The sequence below is a fragment of the Rattus norvegicus genome, chromosome 11, assembly GCF_036323735.1.
Source record: "Rattus norvegicus strain BN/NHsdMcwi chromosome 11, GRCr8, whole genome shotgun sequence".
In the NCBI taxonomy this organism is placed as follows: Eukaryota; Metazoa; Chordata; class Mammalia; order Rodentia; family Muridae; genus Rattus; species Rattus norvegicus.
This window is the reverse complement of record NC_086029.1, coordinates 94365778-94385705: the sequence shown is the minus strand read 5'-3', so window position 1 is coordinate 94385705 and position 19928 is coordinate 94365778. Positions and strand designations below refer to the sequence as shown.

Below are 19928 nucleotides of genomic sequence, written 5' to 3'. Positions count from 1 at the left end.
GAATGACTGTCGTCTAAGCAATCAAAGGACCACAAGTGGACAAGACAAATTCTTAGAATCTGTTGGGATCTTCAAGGAGAAGAGTGCCAAGCATAACAGGTCAAGCCGAAGTCCATACATGCCTTTACAGGGCATTGGAGCAAGAGTCTGGAGCCAGGAACGTGAATCTATACAGACTCTGTGGTGGTTTGAATGAAAATGACTCCTATAGACTCATACATTTGAATGCTTGGTCCTTAGTTAGTGGAACTATTTGTAAAGGATTAGGAGGTGTGGCCTTGTTGGAGGAAAGGAGGGCTTTGAAGTTTCAAAACCCAAGCCAGAGCCACCCAGGCAATTAATTATTCAGAGTTTCCACACATACACTCCTCTCTCTGCCTGCAACTTGCAGATCAGATATGAGCTCTTAGCTACTTTCCCAGCACCCTGCCTAGCTTGCCTGCCACCATATCCCCTGCCATGATGATCATGAATCAAGCTTCTAAAACTGTAAGGAAGTTCTCAAAGTACGGCAGCTCACAACTGTCTATAACTGTAGTCCCGTGGGATCCGATGCCCTCTTCTCGTGTGCAGGCATACATTCAGACAAAACACCCATATACCTAAGACATAAACAAATAACCCTTTTTAAAAATAAGAATGAATAACGGCAGAGGGAGATAACATCATCAAACTGGGCACTCACACGTCCCGGAGAAACCAACTGGGGAAGTTGAGGCGGTCAGTCAGCGGGAGTTCCAGTCAGCCGGAGTTCCAGCGTCAGCCTCTATCCATGAATGAGCTTCCTGTGGCTGAACTTCCAACTTCTTTTTCCCACTCTTAACCTCTCTTGGAAGTGACTCACTTTCTAGCTGTTTTCAAGGGCACAATGATTCTTATGTTTTACTTTCGGGCTGTTTTTACTGTTCTCTTCTCTCCCTGCCACAGAGTCAGGGAACTTCATCCTCAGATAAGGGACCTCGGAGGACACTTTAGACAAACATCCGTGGGCCCGAGTTGGGAGGGAAGGAACACCACTTCCAGTGCCAGCTTCTTGGTAAGCTCAAACAGCGCAAAGCAATTTACCAGTGCAAGCAACCCTGGTTCCATCTGCAGCACCGCATAGGCTGGACACGGCAGCGTATCCTCAGAATCCTAGTGCTCAAAGTGCTGCCTTCAGGAGGCAGAACGGTCAGAAGTTCAATGCTGTCCTCAGCTATGTTGCCATTAGAGCCCATGCCTTCTGAGTGCCGGACCCCAAGCTGCCATCAAGGCACAGCATATCCAACCCCACTATCATCTACAAGTTCAAGGTTATTTGACTGCTGGCATATTTCGTGGGTCACATTAACCAAGCCATCCCTCCCTACCCATAGAAAGAGTGACCTCGTGACCTTGTATAGTCCAAGTTACATAAGCCCTATTATTCTGCCTTGTTCATTTAGCATAGGCCACATATCAACTAAGCCAACTTCTTACAATGTAAGATGCTCCTTACTCAGAAATCTTTAAGAGTACACACCTTGCTTCTTACCTTGAATGAAACCAAGGTTCTAACTTTGGGCTCTACTGCTTGCTGCATCATTAATAAAATGCCTGCCTGAAAAATGAATGGGTTCAGCATCTCTCTCTCTCTCTCAAACCCCACCTTCCAAAAAAAAACCCTATCGATAGTGAGTTGGAGGTCAGCCTCAGAAAGGCCCTGTTTTGAAACCTAAATAGGGGCTGGGGATTTAGCTCAGTGGTAGAGCGCTTACCTAGGAAGCGCAAGGCCCTGGGTTCGGTCCCCAGCTCCGGAAAAAAAGAGCCAAAAAAAAAAAAAAAAATGAAACCTAAATAGAGGACTTGAAGTGGTGGGCCCATTGGTTTTTTTTGTTTTGTTTTGTTTTTTTCCCCAGGGCTGGGGATTGAACCCAGGACCTTGTGCTTCCTTGGCACCTTGTGCTTCCTAGGCAAGTGCTCTACCACTGAGCCAAATCCCCAACCCCGGTGGGCCCATTGTTAAAAACGCTGGTTTCTAGGTTAAAGCACTGGCTGTTTTACTAGAAGATGAAGTCCAGAATCCCAGCGTCCTACACGGTGGCTCACACCCTCTGTAACTAACTCCAGTTCTAGGGAAACCTGGTGCCCTCTTCTGGCCTGCATGGGCACTGCATCCAGGCACATGGTACACAGACCCAGATACAGGCAGAACACACTTACATTTAAAAAATAAATAAGGGGTTGGGGATTTAGCTCAGTGGTAGAGCGCTTGCCTAGCAAGCGCAAGGCCCTGGGTTCGGTCCCCAGCTCCGAAAAATAGAAAATTAAAAAAAAATAAATAAAAAAAAATAAGTAAATAGAACTGGAGATGTGACTTAATGGCCAAGAGCACTTATTGCTCTAGCTGAAGTTCGTCTCCCAGCACCCACATCAGGTAGCTAGCTCCCAACTGCAGCTCCAGGGGGATCCAAGAACTCTTGACCTTTACCAGCATCTGCGTTCAGATAGCCAATACAGACACACATATACAAAGGATAAAAAAAAACAATTAAAAAGAAAACAATTTACAAAGGAATCCTAGATACTGTTCCTTCAAGTTAAGTATCTTGTTTAAATCAATTTGGAGAGAAGGGAGAGGAAGGAAAAAGAAGGGAGGAGGGGGGAGAAGGGGAGAAGCGGAAGGGAAGTGAGGAGAGAATATGAAAATACATCTTGTCTTGACAAGATACAACCAAAGGTAAGGATTCTCAAAGCTGATAGCACCAACTGGTCAAGCCAGTGTGGCAAGCAGTTTTATTGCGGGCCTAGCCGTGAGCTTTAGAAAAGTCAAAGAAAAGTTTCCCCTCCTACAGGAAGTACGCAATAGGCATTTTTAAAGGTAATTAGGACAGTAAAGGAGGCCTAAAAGCTTATCAAATGGCCTGCCTGTTAACGCTCCTCATACCTCTACCTTGTGGCAACACACCTTCCTTTTAACTGAGGCACAGCTGTCTTAATGACCTGCAGACGGAAGAAATACATGGTAACTTTTATCAGAAGCCAGAACTAACCAAACGTTTTCTTTTTTCTTTCTTTTTTCTTTTCAAACTGTTTCAAGAGTAGAGGACGATCACCCTTGAAAAGGAATCTCCTAGAAACAAAACGTCTTGAAAAAGATTCCATGTGCCTCGGAAAATAAAGGTTTGTTACAATTTTTGTTCGACTCCTGGGTCAGATTAAGACAAAAAAGGTGACGTAGGCTCTAATAGCGACCTTGACAGATTTACAAAGAAAGCATACTCTACACTATACTAGAAGCCAGGCTTCTTTCTAGTACATTCCACCTCTCAGGCCCTCTGATTTCTCAAGTATGTTAGAAAGTGTTAATTAAAACAAACAAGCCTAATTCCAAGCTCTAAGGTCGGCTAAGTCCTGGTCTTGTGCTTTGACTTTGGGATGTAAAGGGCTCTTTGAAGATAATCAACATACCACTCGGGCCTTGGTCAAGATGCATTCCTTTAACCTGATTCTACCTTAAATAAATGTTTGGAATTAGCAGCCGGGGGTTGGGTTTCGCCCTCTAGCGGAACCTAGGTGGCTTGAGAGCCCACTGGCAGTAAGAACTACATCTCCCAAGGTGCTCCGGGAAGGGGGACTGCCTCCCCCCCCCCATTGGCCAAGGGTGGGTGACGCTAAGTGTTTTGGCCCGACGGTCACATGTTTCCTTTGTTATGAGCGAGACTGGTGGTGGCTCCAGGAGACAGCGGCGCTGCAGGGACCGCGGGGGTCGCCGCTCGTGCCGCTTCCAGCCTGCGCCGAGAGGTACCAGGGTGGCCGCTTTAGGCGGCTTGCGACTGCGGCGCTGATCCCCCGCACCGGCGGGAGGGAGGCGAGGCCCGGGGCTGCCAGAAACCCGGTGCGGCCTCTGGCGTGGGGACCGGGCAGGAAGGAGCCCCGCAGCAGCGATGGGTTTCGGGTAGAAGCGTCTGGAGTGCTACGGCCTGGGACCTGACGTTTCCGTTGGGTGTCCGTGGGTGCTGTCGCGGAGCACGGATAAGGATCGGGGTGCTGGGGCCACAGCAGCCTGCGGGGTTGCGAAACACGCGGGGCGTGGTCACCTGACCGTTACCCGCCCCCGCTGAGCCTTTGTTTACCGGGAGCACGGCCTCGGGCGGTCCCGGGGGAGCCCCCTCCCGGCTGCCCGCTTCCTTCTCCGTGGGCCTTTGCTTATTTTAGTTCCCAATGTTCCCGCCCCCAAATCCTGAAAACCGGAGGCCAAGATCATTCGAGCGGCCGGGATTGGGCGCTGCAGTCGGGATGGTCCGGCGGGTTCCGCGTTTTTATTGGCAGGGGATGGTAGGTGGGTGGCTCGTGCCGGGCAGTCCCGCCCTCGCCTGAAGGTGACCTGGAGGACGCGGGTGCAGTCAGAGGGGAGCAGCGGGGAGTGGGGGGGCGGGGGGGGGTGGGTAGGAGGGGGCGTGCCCCGCGGAAGCAGGGGGCTAACCCGGAGTTGCTGGCATAGAGCGTGCAGTGACTGGACAGCGCTCAAAGTGAGGTGCTGCGAACTTGCCCTTGCCTGCTCTGTCCAGCCTTTGGTGAACCACAGGGCCACGTTGGAGAAGCTTCAGCTTCAGCTCTACCGGATTTTAGTCATAAGTCAGTTTTTTTTTTTTTTTCTGTTAGTGTTCTCAGCTGACATCTGGCAGGTGGTTGATAACGGTTTGGTGTTTTGTTTTTCTTTATTAGGATTTGATATCCAACCCTTGCTACTTAAGATTTAAACAGTGGCTTTTACCTTTAAAAAAAAAAAAAAGATAATTTGAGGTTATTCACCTAAAAGTTTTTTGGTTTTGGATTTTTAAGTGAGCTTTCTTAGTTTCCCCTGATTGGAGATTTCCAGCGCACACAGTTTAGTGTATTATATTAGTCTTCCAGAGAGTTCAGATGTTTCTGAGAAGTGAGTTGAAGGTGTGATTGGAAAACTGTACATTAAGATCACTGAAAGCCCAGTCATTTCCAGCCAGAGGATATTAAAGGTGGTTTTCCAAAGCTCTTCAGCTCAGGGTGCAGTTAGATTTTGTCATTTTATCGCAGAAAAGTTGAGCTTCCAAAGTGAAGCAGGTATTACTGGTACACAGCCTTAATATACTTTTAAAAGATTCCGTGTGGGTGTTTCACCAGCCTGTATCCAACACCTGCATTTGGTGTCAAAAAAGGCCAGAAGAGAGGTCAGATTTCCTGGAACTGAAGTTCTAGATGGCTCAGGTTGTCAGCTGCCTTGTTGGTGCTGGGATCCAAACCTGGGTCCTGTGCAAGAGCACTGCTAAATCATCGCTCCAGCCCCTCTTAAAAATTCAAGTACTGATGACTGTGTTAAAATAAGAAGCCGGCTGGTCAGAACACATAGTCACTGGTATACTGAGGTTATTAAGTAGATCTTAATATATACATACATAATATATATATTATATGTACATATATACAAATGCAATCCAGTATGCTTTAATACAAACTACCATTTGATAAGTCGAGTTTCTTTAAACAAAGCCTGTGACCTAGCCTCTAAACAGGAAGAAGAAAACAATATTCTGAGAGCTATCGGTTATATCTTAGACTTTCCTGGCTCTCTTCCAGATTGCTAAAACCTTAATGCTTTTTCAGTGTGCTCTTTTAACTTCCTTGTTTTCCTGCCGTTTCATTAAGAGTCAGAGGTCAAGCCTTTGGAAAATAAATACTTAGCAAATATGTTGCAGTATTTATTCTTGTATGTACTTTACTCTTACCTGGAAATTTTAGGACAGCTCTCTTATCAAATATGTAGGTGTGGACTCAGTAATGAAAAAAATGTCAATGAAATGTCCTCAGAAGCATTTATACAAAAAATGATTTCATTTCTGTTGTGACTGCAACAATGATACTAGACAGCTGGATGTTTTTAACAGTTCTGTTCTTCACGCTATAAATACTCCCATAAGCTCAACAAGCTGAATCCCCTGTGGGTAGTTCCAGTTATTTGAGAGACTAAGGAGTTCAAGACCAGCCTGGGCAACACAGACTTGGGGGGTGGGGGGCCAACAACAGAATAGCTAATTACCTTCAAGAGTTGTAATTCTTCCAGGACAACACGTGCTTGCGCATGCACTCGGTCTCTCTGTCTCTCTCGCCCCCCCCCCCCCAATACTGAGGACTGAACCCAGGACCTTCACACATGTTAACCACTGAGTTCTCCTTAGGTGGCTAAAGAGAATGAAAACCCTATTACTGAAAACCCTATATTGCCTATAACTGGGGTGGGATCTGGAGTTTTCACCAAGTCTGAACTATACAGGAAGACTCTGTCTCAAACCAAAGGGATTAGATTTTGTTGGCATTTCTAAAAATATTTCTGAATAAAAATCATTGACTTCCACGTGTTTTTGTATATTAAAAGGCCATTTAGAATCCCAGGTCACAGGTCATTTTATAGGCACCGTAGCTGGTTTTGTTGTAATAAGCCAAAACTAGTTTTGGTAGCAGAAAAGTAACTGTCAGAATTCTGTTTCTTCCTCTCATTCATAGCAGGAACTTGTTTTATAGTCCTGGCTGACCTGGTGCTTGCTATGTAACTTAGAATAGTCTCTGATTCACAGTGGTCCTCCTGCTTCAGCTTCGAGAGAGCTGAAGTTGCCAGTGTTCTCTTTCTTGTTTTGCTAGGCCTTTTATTTTTACATAAAAATGCAGTAAGGATATGGGTGTGGATAGAATTGTTCCATGCCAGGTCTAGTAAAGAGCATAAGTCAGGCAAAGCCTTTTCAGGCCGTAAAAATGCCTGAAATTTATATATTTTTGTAAATTTTTATATCTTATATAAGTTTCATATTTTATATAACCTTGTAAAATGTATACAAATATGTAAAAGCCTGCTTGGTTTAGCATAGTACTTTTGTAAAAGATTTAGTCCATTGGAAGCGTGTGCTACCATTGTTATACATTATCATTAGGTCTTTAAAGATGCGTCTCCTAATTAACCCTTTCTTGTTTTTTGCTTTATCCGTGGTTCAGTTTGATAAAATGTAGTGTGGAGTATGACAGCATGGATGGTTGGCACATTGTTAGGGACTATAATAGCACAATGCCATTTATTTTTTGTGTTCTCATCTTTGTAAGGCCCTCGTTGGTCCATACTGTATGTCTGTAGCCTCTTTGTAGAGGATTCTTTTAAAGGAAAACAAAGCTTTTGTGTTGCTAGATTGTAAACCATACCTTATATAGCGCTTCCTGCCTTTGTACCTTGACCACCTCTGTTTCCTGCACTTTACCTCGTCAGATCTTCAGGATTACCTGAGTAGTCATTCTGTACCTTTAATCCCAAAGGCAAGCAGATCTCTGTATGTTATAGGCCAGCCTGGTTTACACCAGGTATCCTGGTTCCAGGGCTACTTAGAGAAACCCTGTCTCAAACAGAAACCAAATAACAATTTAAAGAAAAGAAAAAAGTGGGCTGGAAAGATGGCTCAGTGGTTAAGAACACTGACTGCTCTTCCAGAGGTCCTGAGTTCAAATCCCAGCACCCACATGGTGGCTCACAACCATCTGTTATGGGCTCTGATGCCCTCTTCTGGTCTGTCTTAGGGCAGTATGACAGGGTACTCACATACATACAATAAATAAATAAATCTTTTTTTAAAAAAAGGAAAGGAAAAAGCATAAGTATTACTTAAAAGTCCTGCAGAAAATGCTGGACGAGTTGTTTTCTATTTCCAGGGGTATAATTCTACACCAAACACAGAATGAGAGGCTCTGTTCGCATTTGTGCTTGAGATTTCTGCTACAGAAATGCTGAGAATTTGGATCCGTTTTAGTGTTAATCTTGGGTTCTTGTTTGATTCTAGTCTTAGCCAACCCTATACTATCTAAAATTGATTTCGGAACTAACCTTTACTACCCTGGTGTCAAGACAGTAGTGAGACTCTCTTACTAAGGACTGGTAAAGAATACTTACTTAGGTAGGACTAACCATCGCCTGACTTACCAAGATCCAATATTCTTCATCAAGTATACACCTAAATTATAAATTAGACTGCCTAATGAAAGTAAGGAAATATATAAGATAATATTCATGTCCTAATCTTAGCTTACTCTGGGTATAAAGATGTAAATATAGGTATTTTGGGTTTTTTGTTTTGTTTTAAGTTGGTTACTTATATTTGGTTTTAATATCGACTTTTGAATCTGCCTAAACTTAAGAATGTACAAGTTCTCTTTACAGATCAGACACCAGAACCAACCAGTTGAAGTTAAATGTCATTGCTATTCTATGTACTACTCTAAATCCTGGTGTGTACATTTAAACATTCTTCTCCATCTCCTACACACAAACACACAAACATGTACATTTACACATAAACACATGCATGCATGACACTTGTACACATACACACACACACCCAGATACGCATGCACAATAGCTCACAGAGAGAGATTGTGCTGAATTAGTTGTGTAGACATTATAAGGCACAGTAAAACAGAAGGATTATGTATTACAGTTATTTGATAAGTTTGAAGGTTTTATATAAAGATGTATATGATAAAGGCTTAAAAGTAGGTGAGGCTTTTCTCTGTTTTTTTCTTTTTTTGACTCTGAGACTTCTCAAATTGATTCCATAGTTATGTGTAGTACAGAATGAATAAACTTTGGTCATGTTTGGTTTTGATATCAACTTTGAATCTGACTAAACTTAACACATCAACTCTTAGAGTAACTTAAGTCTATCAAATCTGAATGAAATGTAGTTTGTAGGCATTCTTAAAATAGTCAAAGTGGGGCTGGAGAGGTGGCTCAGCGGTTAAGAGCACTGATTGCTCTTCCAGAGGTCCTGAGTTCAAATCCCAGCAACCACATGGTGGCTCACAACCATCTGTAATGGAATCCTCACCTTGTGTGTTGAAGACAGTGACAGTGTACTCATAAGATAAATAAACAGATCTTTTTTTAAAAAAAAAAAAAGTCAAAGTGGAATTATAACCGGGTACACTTTTCATCTCACCATCAAATTTAGCTTAACCATTTCTTACTAATGCACTTGAGCTGATAGCATCTGATTTACATGTCACTGTTCTCTATTTTAGGTGTGAAAATTTAAATAACCTGAGTACTTTGCCTGGGGCTTTGGTCAAACAAATGCTGAGAAGGTATATTTATATTTGTTGGCTGTGTAAACATCATTACTAGTTTAAACCATTTCGTTTCTCTAACCTGGGGTCATTTGGTGCTGGTGTGAATAACAGTGGCCAGTTCTGTCTAAGACAGACTCAGGCTGTGTGCTGTGTGCTGAGGCACACTTGTAATCCCAGCACTCAGGAAATGGGGCTACGTTTTTAACTAGTGCTAGTTTATTTGTAAAAACAATAGATAAGTAAAACTTTATTTGTAGAAATGGGAAAACGATGACTGGTTAGTTATATATGGAAGACTGAAAGTTAAACTTTGAAAGCATATCATACTGTAAAATGACTCTGCAAATCATTTACCCTGTGACAAGTAGTAAGAATTTGTATTTGGTTCTGTTGTGGAAGGCTGGTTGATGGAGTGTTCTTAGAAAGCTCAGAGATAGCAAGGGGTTCTTTGTTCTATTTTGATCTTTTGTAATTTTAGTTTTGTTTTTGTTTTTGAGACAAAGTTTTCATGTACGCATGGTTGTCTTGGAACTTGCTCTGTAGACCAGGCTGGCCTCAAACTCAGAGATCCACCTGCCTCTGCCCACCAAGTGCTGGGATTAAAGGTGAGTGCCACCACTGCCTAACAAGAAGCAAGTTTTAATCAACCTCTATGTTCCCAAATTTACCTAATAATTCCATACATTGGCCTAGCTACAGAAAGCAGGCACATGTTTTCCTATAGGTGTCAAGGAAGTTCAAATGTGTATGGAGCCCACAAGGTCTGGTCGGTGAGGGGTTTTTTTTCTTAAGGTGGTTTTGTTGTCTTAAGGCTGGTTGGTTGGTTTGAGTGATTTGTTTTGATTTTTAGACAATAGATTCTAAGTCAGGCTGGCCTCAGACCTTCAGCCATCTTCCTCTGACTCATCAGGGCTAACATTGTAGGCATACATTGACATGCCCATCTTCGAGAGGTTTCTGTTGTCAACACCAGTAGTCATATCACTAATTAAGGTCCTAATTGTTTATGTGAATTTTTTGATCCTGAAATACAGAGGTGATGATAATGATGATGATAAACTAGGTAAGCTAATACAAAGAATACGTCCTTGTTTTTTTGGATGCTTGATTTGGGACACCTGACTTAACTAATTTAACCATAATTTGAATCTAGTCTAGTGAAGATTCAAATATGAATTCCTTTCCCTGTCATAACCCTTTTTCTGTGTATGTTTGTTTTGAGACAGGGTCTCATGTATCCCAAGCTAGTATAGAACTCACTCTCTAGCTCAGGATGACCTTGAACTTGTGATGCTCATGCCTGCCAGGGACCAGCCTCAGCTTGGTTGGGAGTGAGAAAGGGGTGTTTGGGAGCAGCAAAAGAACAGCTTGAAGTCAGTCGTGGGTGCAACCTGACAGCTCTGTGTTCTGTTTGAACTGGCTTTCCAGACAGCTAACCTCTTGCATACCAAGCCCCGTCTTCATTATTTACATAACAATTCAGTCATTTACCTAGGGACCCTTTTGATTATCCCTCAAATCAGCATTTTATGGTCGTAGCCCCTTGGTTCTTAGAAAAAGACAGAAAGTACATTTTTTCTAACATAGCAAATGTATTTAGAAATCTGCCTGCCTTTTTAAGCGTAGACAATAAGCTAGCAAGGTAGGATCCAGGTCTGAGATTACCATTCCCACCACCCCTGGACCTAAATTCTATCTGTCCCAGGCTGACCTTGAACTCAGAAATCTTTCTGATAAGCTGGTTCATTAGTGTCCTGCCTTTGTTCTTTTAGGTTCATGAAGCCCCTCATACAATTTATATTGCATCCTTATATTTTGCATAGTTGAGAAATTATACATTCTTGAACTCATGTTTCAGAGTTCTTTCCCACAGACTTACAGGCTATCCTGAAGGTCACAGCATTTACCATTTTGCTGAGGAACACATTCTCAGCTCCTGAACTCATGCTGTTTCTAATTATCATGGAGTCACTAACCATAACAGGAAGAACATTCCCCAAAGGAGGGATATGAAAATATGTACATTATTATACAAACAAGCCTCATGGAGACCCAAGTCTTGCTGACTCTGTACCAGGGGCAGAGAACCATTCCATGGCCGTGCAGGACTCAGCACCTGCCACTGCCACAGGATGCCACAGGATGCCACAGGATGCCTACAGGATGCCTACAGGATGCCTACAGGATGCCACAGGATGCCATGCTTGCAGGCTTATACCTCCATGCTTGTTGATCTGGACCTCGCCGTCCTCATTCTTAGAGGACATCAAAGAACATTATATTCTTTAGTTATTTTAGGACTATTAAGTGCTAAAAATTTAGGTTAGAGAGGAATCTAATTTGGCATTCTGTTTATGCTACTGCATATTGTCATTTCATGGTTTTTGCTCTATTGAACTCTTCTAAAGACTGGATGTATTAGCAAGATAGCCTGTTTTAAGCCCCTCCCCCAGATAAAGTGGATTACAATATTAACCCACCTAAGGATAGAAAGAAGGAGGCAGAGGTGTTTGTTTATTACCTGTTTTTGTGCTGGTTGGTTTTTTTGTTTGGGGAGTTTTGTCGTTGTTTTTCAACTTGACACAAGCAAGAGTTATTTGGGGAACTTCAGTTGAGAAAATGCCTCCATTGAGTTGCTTGTAGTTGAATCTGTAGGATACATTTTTGATGATTGCCATAGGTGGACCCAGACCACATGGGGGCAGCACCATCCCTGGCAGGACAAGTGGTGCTGGGTTGCATAAGAAAGCAGTGGGCATGACATGGGATACAAGCCAGGAAACAGTACTTTATGGCCTCTGCTTCAGTCCCCCTCAAGTTCCTGCCCCGACTTCCTCAGTGATGGAGTGTAACCCTGAGAGTTTCAAGCAGAAATAAACCTTTTCCTCCTCAACCTGCTTTTGGTCATGGTGCTTATCATAGCAATAGTAACCCTAACGAATACAGTTTTCTCCAAACCTCCATAGTAAGTAGGTCGTACTGCGTTACAGTGTTAAATACAGCGTTGGTCAGACCCTGCTCTTGATCGCCACAGTCCTGTGTTGTTTGTTTACTATGCTGAAGGCACACATGTGCCACAGAATGTATCTGGATGTCAGAAATGAGTTACAGGAGCCAATTCTCTCCCCCTGCATTGGTTCTGGGCATCTAACTCAGGTTATCAGGCATGTGGACAAGGACCTAACCCACGGAGCTGTCTTAACTGCTCCCATCTGTAACTAAGAAACATGTCCCAATCCCTCAGAGAGTAACGAAAGGATTTAGTCACTCCACTGAAGAAGTTCTTTTCTGTTCTTTTAAGACAGGGTTTTACTTAGGTAACCTTGGCTGGCCTTGAACTCACTACATAGCCAACCATGACCTTGAACTCTTGAGTTTCCAAATATATACCATGGTTTATGTGATACCAATCCCAAGGCTTCATGCATACTAGGCAAACACTCTACCAACTGAGCTATGTCCCATTCATCTCTGTAATGAAATATTCTAAACTATCTAAAGATATACTGAGGTTTAGTTAAGGGCCTTTGGTTTGCTTTAAGTATTTTCTGTTAATATAACACTGAACATCTCTGTAAATAAATTATTCCACAAATTCCTGATTATTTCTTTGAGAAAATGGTGGAAAATAAGGCTGGTCATACAGTTTACGTATTTTAAAAGTACAATGATAGGTAAATTCTAGCATTGGTATACTAAGATAATAATTGTTTATGTTAAGATTCTGGCTGTAAGCCATGCCTGTGGGGTGTGCCTGTAACTCACAGCTCCCAGGAGACTGAGGCAGGAGGAGTTCCAGACCGTCCTGAGCTATGTAAGGAAGACCTTGTTTCAGATAAGCCAAAACCAGAGCTAACGGATGCGAGGGCAGTTCTGCATGCTCTTTTCTCTGTGCCATGTAGGACAGGTGGACACTGAGCATTAGGAAGACAGTGTTTAACCCTTTGAGCTGAGGACCACTCGAGTTCAAGGTCATGCTTATCTATGTAAGGTGTTCAAGACTAGTCTGATCTACATAGAGAACTCCAGCAGGCCAGCCAAGACTACATACAGACGGATACACTAGGATACTGCAAAGTAACTCTTATGTTCTAATCCTGCAAATGGAAATTTTTATCAGTTTTATTAAAATGAGCTAATATATATTGTAGAACATAATAATCATGTGACATATATATTCAAAAAATGAAATTGTCTAAATATTTTTATTTTGTTTTTAGCTACATAAAGAAGATCCCTCGGAGCCATTTCTCAACAATTATATAGTCAACTGATGTAACAATGGTACTAATATTGGGACGCAGATTAAACAGAGAGGATCTTGGGGTGCGTGATTCCCCAGCAACCAAGCGTAAAGTTTTTGAAATGGACCCCAAATCTCTGACAGGTCATGAGTATTTTGACTTCTCTTCAGGATCATCCCATGCTGAAAACATCCTCCAGATATTTAATGAGTTCCGAGACAGCCGCTTATTCACAGATGTTATTATCTGTGTGGAAGGCAAAGAGTTCCCGTGCCATCGAGCTGTCCTCTCAGCCTGTAGCAGCTACTTCAGAGCCATGTTCTGTAATGACCACAGGGAGAGCCGAGAAATGCTGGTTGAGATCAACGGCATTTTAGCCGAAGCCATGGAGTGCTTTTTGCAGTACGTGTATACTGGGAAGGTGAAGATCACAACGGAGAATGTCCAGTATCTCTTTGAAACCTCCAGCCTCTTTCAGATAAGTGTTCTCCGTGATGCTTGCGCCAAGTTCTTAGAGGAGCAGCTTGATCCTTGCAACTGCTTGGGAATCCAGCGTTTCGCCGACACCCACTCACTCAAAACACTCTTCACAAAGTGCAAGACCTTTGCATTGCAGACTTTCGAGGATGTGTCCCAGCATGAAGAGTTTCTCGAGCTTGACAAAGATGAACTTATTGATTACATCTGTAGTGATGAACTTGTTATTGGTAAGGAAGAGATGGTTTTTGAGGCAGTCATGCGCTGGGTCTACCGAGCGGTTGATCTGCGAAGACCGCTGCTCCATGAGCTCCTGACGCATGTCAGGCTTCCTCTCTTGCACCCCAACTACTTTGTTCAGACAGTTGAGGTGGACCAGTTGATCCAGAATTCCCCTGAATGCTACCAGTTGTTGCACGAAGCAAGACGGTACCACATACTTGGCAATGAAATGATGTCCCCAAGGACTAGGCCACGCAGGTGAGAAGGTGCCTTACAAGTGCAGTTGTTGTAACGTTATTTTAAACTCCTGACCTCAGTCTCAGTGTACTCATTTGAGTGTGTGGCTTAGACGAGACATACGCAGTCGAAGGCTTATTTGGTGGTTTAGGGGTGTAGGTTAGTTTACAGAGGACTTACCTACATAAACTGGGCATGGTGGCACATTCCTGTAATCTAGCACACAGACAGGTGGATGAGAGTTAAAGGTTATCTGCAGCTACTATGTAAATCTTTCATTTCCAGTCTGTACTTAATGTTGGTCTCAACTTTCAATGACGTTTTTAGTGTTTTGTATTTTAAGTGTATATATTAGGTAGCTTAGGCTGGCCTTAAAAATTTATGTAGACTGACACTGAACTCCTGATCCTCCTGCTTCTCCCTCCCAAGTACTTTATGTAAAATATAAATATGTATATGCCTTAATAATGATTTAAGATCATTATTATAGATTTATTTAGCAGGGTGTATCTGTATGGCTGCCCACTCCCCAGCATGTGTGTGGAGTTATTTTCTCCTCCTACCTTTACATGGTTCTGGGGATACAGTGGGCCCAGGCTGATGTGGTAGCACCTTTACCCACTGAGCCATCTTGTCAGCCTAGATTTACTTTTCCAATAAGATTTTTATGTGTATGAGTGTTTGTTTGCCTGCAGTAAATCTGTATACCATATACATGCATTACGCATAGAAGCCTAAAAAGGGCATTGAATTCTTCAGAACTAGACTTAAAGACAGTTGTTAGTCCCCGTGTGAGTGCTGGGAATTGAACCCAGGTTCTCTGGAAGAACAGCCAGTGTTCCTAACCCGTGAGCCATCTCATGAGCCCATTATCTGTCTTTCGTATGTATGAATGTTTTGACTGCATAAATGTAAGTGCACTGTGTGCATGTCTGGTGTGTCTTCACACAGACTCTTTATTGATTATGGTAAAAGTGCATGACACAAAATTTACCATGAAACCCAATTTCAACCATACAGTTAGCATTGTTAGATATAATCAGCTTATTGTGGAAACAGCATTTATTTTTCTATTCTACCCCAATTTTCCTCCGAATTTAGTGAAACTGTTAAATGCAACACTTTTTTTTTTCCTGTGTGCATATATGTGTGGCTACAAGAGCAGAGGACAACTTGCAGGAGTCAGTTCTCCTGCCTTGTGAGTCTAGGAATTGAGTCAGACTTGGCAGCAAGAGCTCTGTCCAGTGTGTCGTTGCCACAGCCTGTGTGTCCCTCCTAAAGCTGATGTCTAATCTGCATTAAACCAGTCTACCACCAAGCTTCGTCCCTGATAAAAGAAGTGGATAAAAAGGAAGTAGGGGCCTGAGGCTGTAGCTCAGGGCTTGACTGGGATGCCTGAAACCCTGGGTTGGGTCCCCAGCACCAGGTAAACCTGGGATAGAAGAACATATCTGTAATCCCTCCCGTCACTCGGGGGAAGGAAGGCTCTGGAGCTGAAGTGAATCCTCCCTGTATACCAAGTTCAGAGTCGAGTACAGAAGACTTTCTCAAACCAAAGCAAAAGCCACATGTGGTGGCACATGCCTGTAACCCTTAGCTGAAAAGGCAGAGAAACAAGATCACTTTGAGTTCAAGGTGACATGGTCTACATGGCAGGTTTTACACAGAGCAGAGCTAGATAGCAGAACTCCCCTGCTGGCCAAGCTTAAAAGAAGTAAGTGCGATACAGTATTCCGGTACAGAATGCATAAAAGACAGACAGACAGAGCTGGGGGATTCTGTATCCAGAGGGTGGATCTCTTACCAGGTTAAGGCACCTTCAGCTGGGGACCCGGACTCAAGCGCTGGGACCCCAGGGCTGGAAGGAGAGAGCCAAATACCAAAGATGGTCCTCTGCCTCCACGTACGTACCACGGCATGTACTAACCACACACATACTTACACACGTTAATAAATACATGTCCTAACTCATGTCCTAACCACACACATACTTACACACGTTAATAAATACATGTCCTAACCCATGTACTAACCCATGTACCAAAGATGGTCCTCTGCCTCCACGTACGCACCACAGCATGTACTAACCACACACATACTTACACACGTTAATAAATACATGTCCTAACCCATGTCCTAACCACACACATACTTACACATGTTAATAAATACATGAACCTGGGTGTGGTGCTGTGTACCTTTAATCCCAGCACTTGGGAGGCAGAGGCAGGAGGATCTCTGTATGCCAGCCCGGTCTACGTAGCAGGTTCCAGGACAGCCAGAACTACCTTGTTAAGTCTCACTGTAATTAAGACTGACAGATTCTCACCTTTTCCTCCCAAGTGCTGGGATTTTAGCATAGGGTTATACAGGCATGAGCCACCAGGCCCCCTTTTGCTTTTGCTAAAGGGTCATAATTCATGCGGGAAGCCCAAAGTTCCTCACTGTCTTGAGAAAACTGAACAGCCTCAGGACAGCATAATCATCCTCTTTTCTAGAACTTTCTACATACAGAGTATCGCTCCAAAAGGGAAGTCACTCATTTTTTCCAAACCTACATTCTTGTGACAGGTAGAATGTTTTATACTTAGGGGGACCAATTAAGGTGTGGGGGTTTAAACACTAGGAAGAGCTAAGAGTTTGTAAGTTCATTGTCTTGCGGTTAGGCCCAGCAGTTAATTATATACATGAGTCCCAACTTGTAACACGTGCATGTGTTCATTCTTGTGGAAGTAGGTGCAGTATGCTGATGAAAGTCAAATGGGAGCCATGAGAGGAGAGGAGTTTCCATCAGGGTGTGGGGAGAGTAATAGAGTGCATGAAAGTGGGAGGAGCTGCTGAGTGGAGAGGATTGAGGTTGGAGGATCCACCAAAGTGAACGAAGCGTGATGAAAAGATCACCAAGACAGCCACTGTGTGTGCTGATTTACTTTTTATGTGGGTGGTTTGCCTGCATGCTTGTCTGTACACCATGTGGGTGCAGTTCCCTCAGTGGCCTCATGAGGGCATCGGATCCCCTTGGAACTAGAGTAATGGGCAGCATGAGCAGCCATGTGGATGCTGAAACCCAGGTCACCCTGAGGGAATCAAACCCAGGTCTTCTGAAAGAGCAGCAAGTTCGCAGAGCTGCTAAGCCTGTCTCCAGCCCCTGGTTTCTAATTTATTTTTATTTTATGTGTATGAACATTGTGCCTCTGTGTATCTAAGTGCACGTGTACACGCCTGTTCCAGTGCGTCTTAACTAAGACATTCTCCCATGTAGCTGAGCTGTATGATTCACCATTACTACATGTTTAAACGCTTTGAGATCAGACACTTTACACAAAGTATTCATTGAGGGTTTCCTGTTACTCCTGAGACTCCAGAAAAGCCAACTCCACTATTTTGAGCCAAATTTAAAGCAAGTTTTATTAAATATTAAATGCTGACCAAGGGATGGACTTTGGTCAGGACCATTCTCTGCAGTTTCCCAGCTGAGAATGCCCCCAAACCATGCGTTGCAGGGGTTTATAAGACAAGCCTATGGGCCACTCTACTTTCCCATGAGGCTTTGTTATTTTGCAAGAACTGCAACTCCCTGCATTCCAGGAAGTTATCAACCTCCCCTCCACCTGACCCTTAGGCCATCCTTGGAACTCCTTCTCAGATAATACCTCTGTTACCGGTTTTAACTTCTTTTAGAAATAGTCTTTGTATAGAAATATGTGTGTAGCCACATCTCCTGCCTTTCTGAACAGATGGTACACGGTATTACTGTTCCTTGCCTTGGTTTTACCACTTAACGGTTCCTTGGTTTCCTTTTTTATTGCCAGTATTGGAGGCTTAACTGAAGGCCTCGCCCATGCTACTTTCTAGGACTGGTTGTAAAATTGTGTTTGAAGCTGTTCTGTATGACCATGCGTTGTTGTAAAATTATAAAAAAAATGGCTGTCTTTTACCCCAACTAGATCCCGCACCATAGTGCCCCAAGATATGTGCTGATATCTTGCCAGAAACACATCCCAACTCCGCGGCATCCCCACACTCTCCAAAACTCAATCCTCCATAAGAAAGAACACACAACACAATAACCTCTGACCCAACTGATAAGATATAATTGCCCACCTAAACATACAAAGCCCTGTACACATCCATCCCTTAAGAACATTCGTAACAACCTGTAACACAGAGTGGAATCTTAATGTCAGCCTCCATGTTCTCTCCACAGCTTCTCTCCCTCCTTCAGTTCCAGTCTTCTCTTCCCTCAAACTTTTCTCCGTCCATCCTTCCTTCTCATCCAGTGACAGGCCTCATTCTATCTTGCACCTGCCTTCACCTTATAACATCCTACAAACACATAAAGATCTTTCATTTTTGTCTTATTAAAGACGCTTCCTAAATTATTGTCAAGAAATGTGCACACAAGTATAGTGTCCACAAAGTCGCCAGAAGAGAACGTTAGCTTCAGAGAGGTGGAGTTAGGCACTTGAGTACCCTGACAGAGATGTTGGGAACTGACCTGTGCAGGACCAGCTCATGCTCTGAAGCACTAGCCGTCTCCAGCCACCTCTGTTTCCTTCTCTCAAGCAACATTTGAGTAGTACTCTTCATGAACAGGACATGATTTGAATAGTACTCTTCATGAACAGGACATGATTTGAATAGTATTCTTTATGAACAGGACATGATTAGGTTTTGTTGTTTCATTTTATTTTATTGAGAAAGGATCTCATTGTGTGTCTCTGACCTGAAAGTTAGAGATGTAAACCAGGCTGACCTTGAACTCACGGAGATCTACTTGCCTCTGCCTCTAGTGTTGGCAGTAGTGTATTATTGTTTGGTCACTCAGAATGAGTATCCACTTCAGCCAATTTTAGGAGAACTTTATGGCCACAGGGAGTTGAATAGCGAAGCAAAAAAAGTGTTAACTGAAAACCATACCTATGTTAAGCTGATCAAACAACCAGTAGTGACTACTAATAGCAAGATATTATAAGGGTCCCTGCAAGCTCTACTGTCAGCCGAGAAACCACTGCAGGAGTCAAGAAGGACTTAGCTATCTGGGCTGGTTCAAGGAGTTGTGACCTCAATCAGTTTATTTTTGATATATTTAAGCTCAGTACAAGTTTGGAAAAAAGTTCCCATGTAACAATTATCACAACAAAGCTTAGGACATGAACTACTCCTTTGCATCCTTAGGACATCAAAACTCCTTCGCAAAGTCCATGTGGTCTCTTCCATAAGGATGGGTCCTGCTCACTGAGAATCTGTTCACGACAAGGATCTAGTGGGGAAGGGTTTGTAATAAGTATAGTTGTAAATTCTTTTGTAAGTACATAGGACCCCTTTTATAGGAATGTGTTCTGTTGATTGAGAAACAGTGCTTGGGAGTCTGTAGGATTCTGGTGAAGCCTGGCTCTATAGGTAAAAGATCACCAGGTTATAACAGTATCCACTTAAGCGTTATGGGTGGAAAACAGGTATGCACTTCCCTTCCACTTTAAGAGAAAAGCCTGCATATATAGCATTTCTGGTTTCTCTAATGCTTATCTATGAGCAAGAGGAACTCATGATGCTATAAGATATATTTTTCTTTTGTTTTTGGTACTAGAGATAGAACCCAGTGCTTACTCTGCAACTAAGTTATTTCCCTACTCCTGTTATCTTAGTGGT

At 43.1% G+C, this 19928-nt stretch overlaps 1 protein-coding gene across 9 annotated transcripts in view; it reads left to right on the top strand.

Annotated features, from left to right (window-relative positions):
- Positions 1 to 3620: 3620 nt before the first annotated feature.
- The window catches only part of Klhl24 (kelch-like family member 24), a 34062-nt gene continuing 17754 nt past the window's right edge, over positions 3621 to 19928 (top strand). Inside the window, exons 1-4 of one of the 9 annotated variants that reach the window (XM_063270472.1) lie at positions 3621 to 3762; positions 9049 to 9111; positions 9594 to 9701; positions 13317 to 14297. In XM_063270472.1, coding sequence (XP_063126542.1) covers positions 13378 to 14297 — 920 coding nt within the window. In that variant the 5' untranslated portion in view covers positions 3621 to 3762; positions 9049 to 9111; positions 9594 to 9701; positions 13317 to 13377. Of the gene's footprint in view, positions 9112 to 9593; positions 9702 to 13316; positions 14298 to 19928 lie in introns of all 9 variants that reach the window. The other 8 variants (NM_001394229.1, XM_039088275.2, XM_063270473.1 and 5 more) reach the window with 8 other exon arrangements.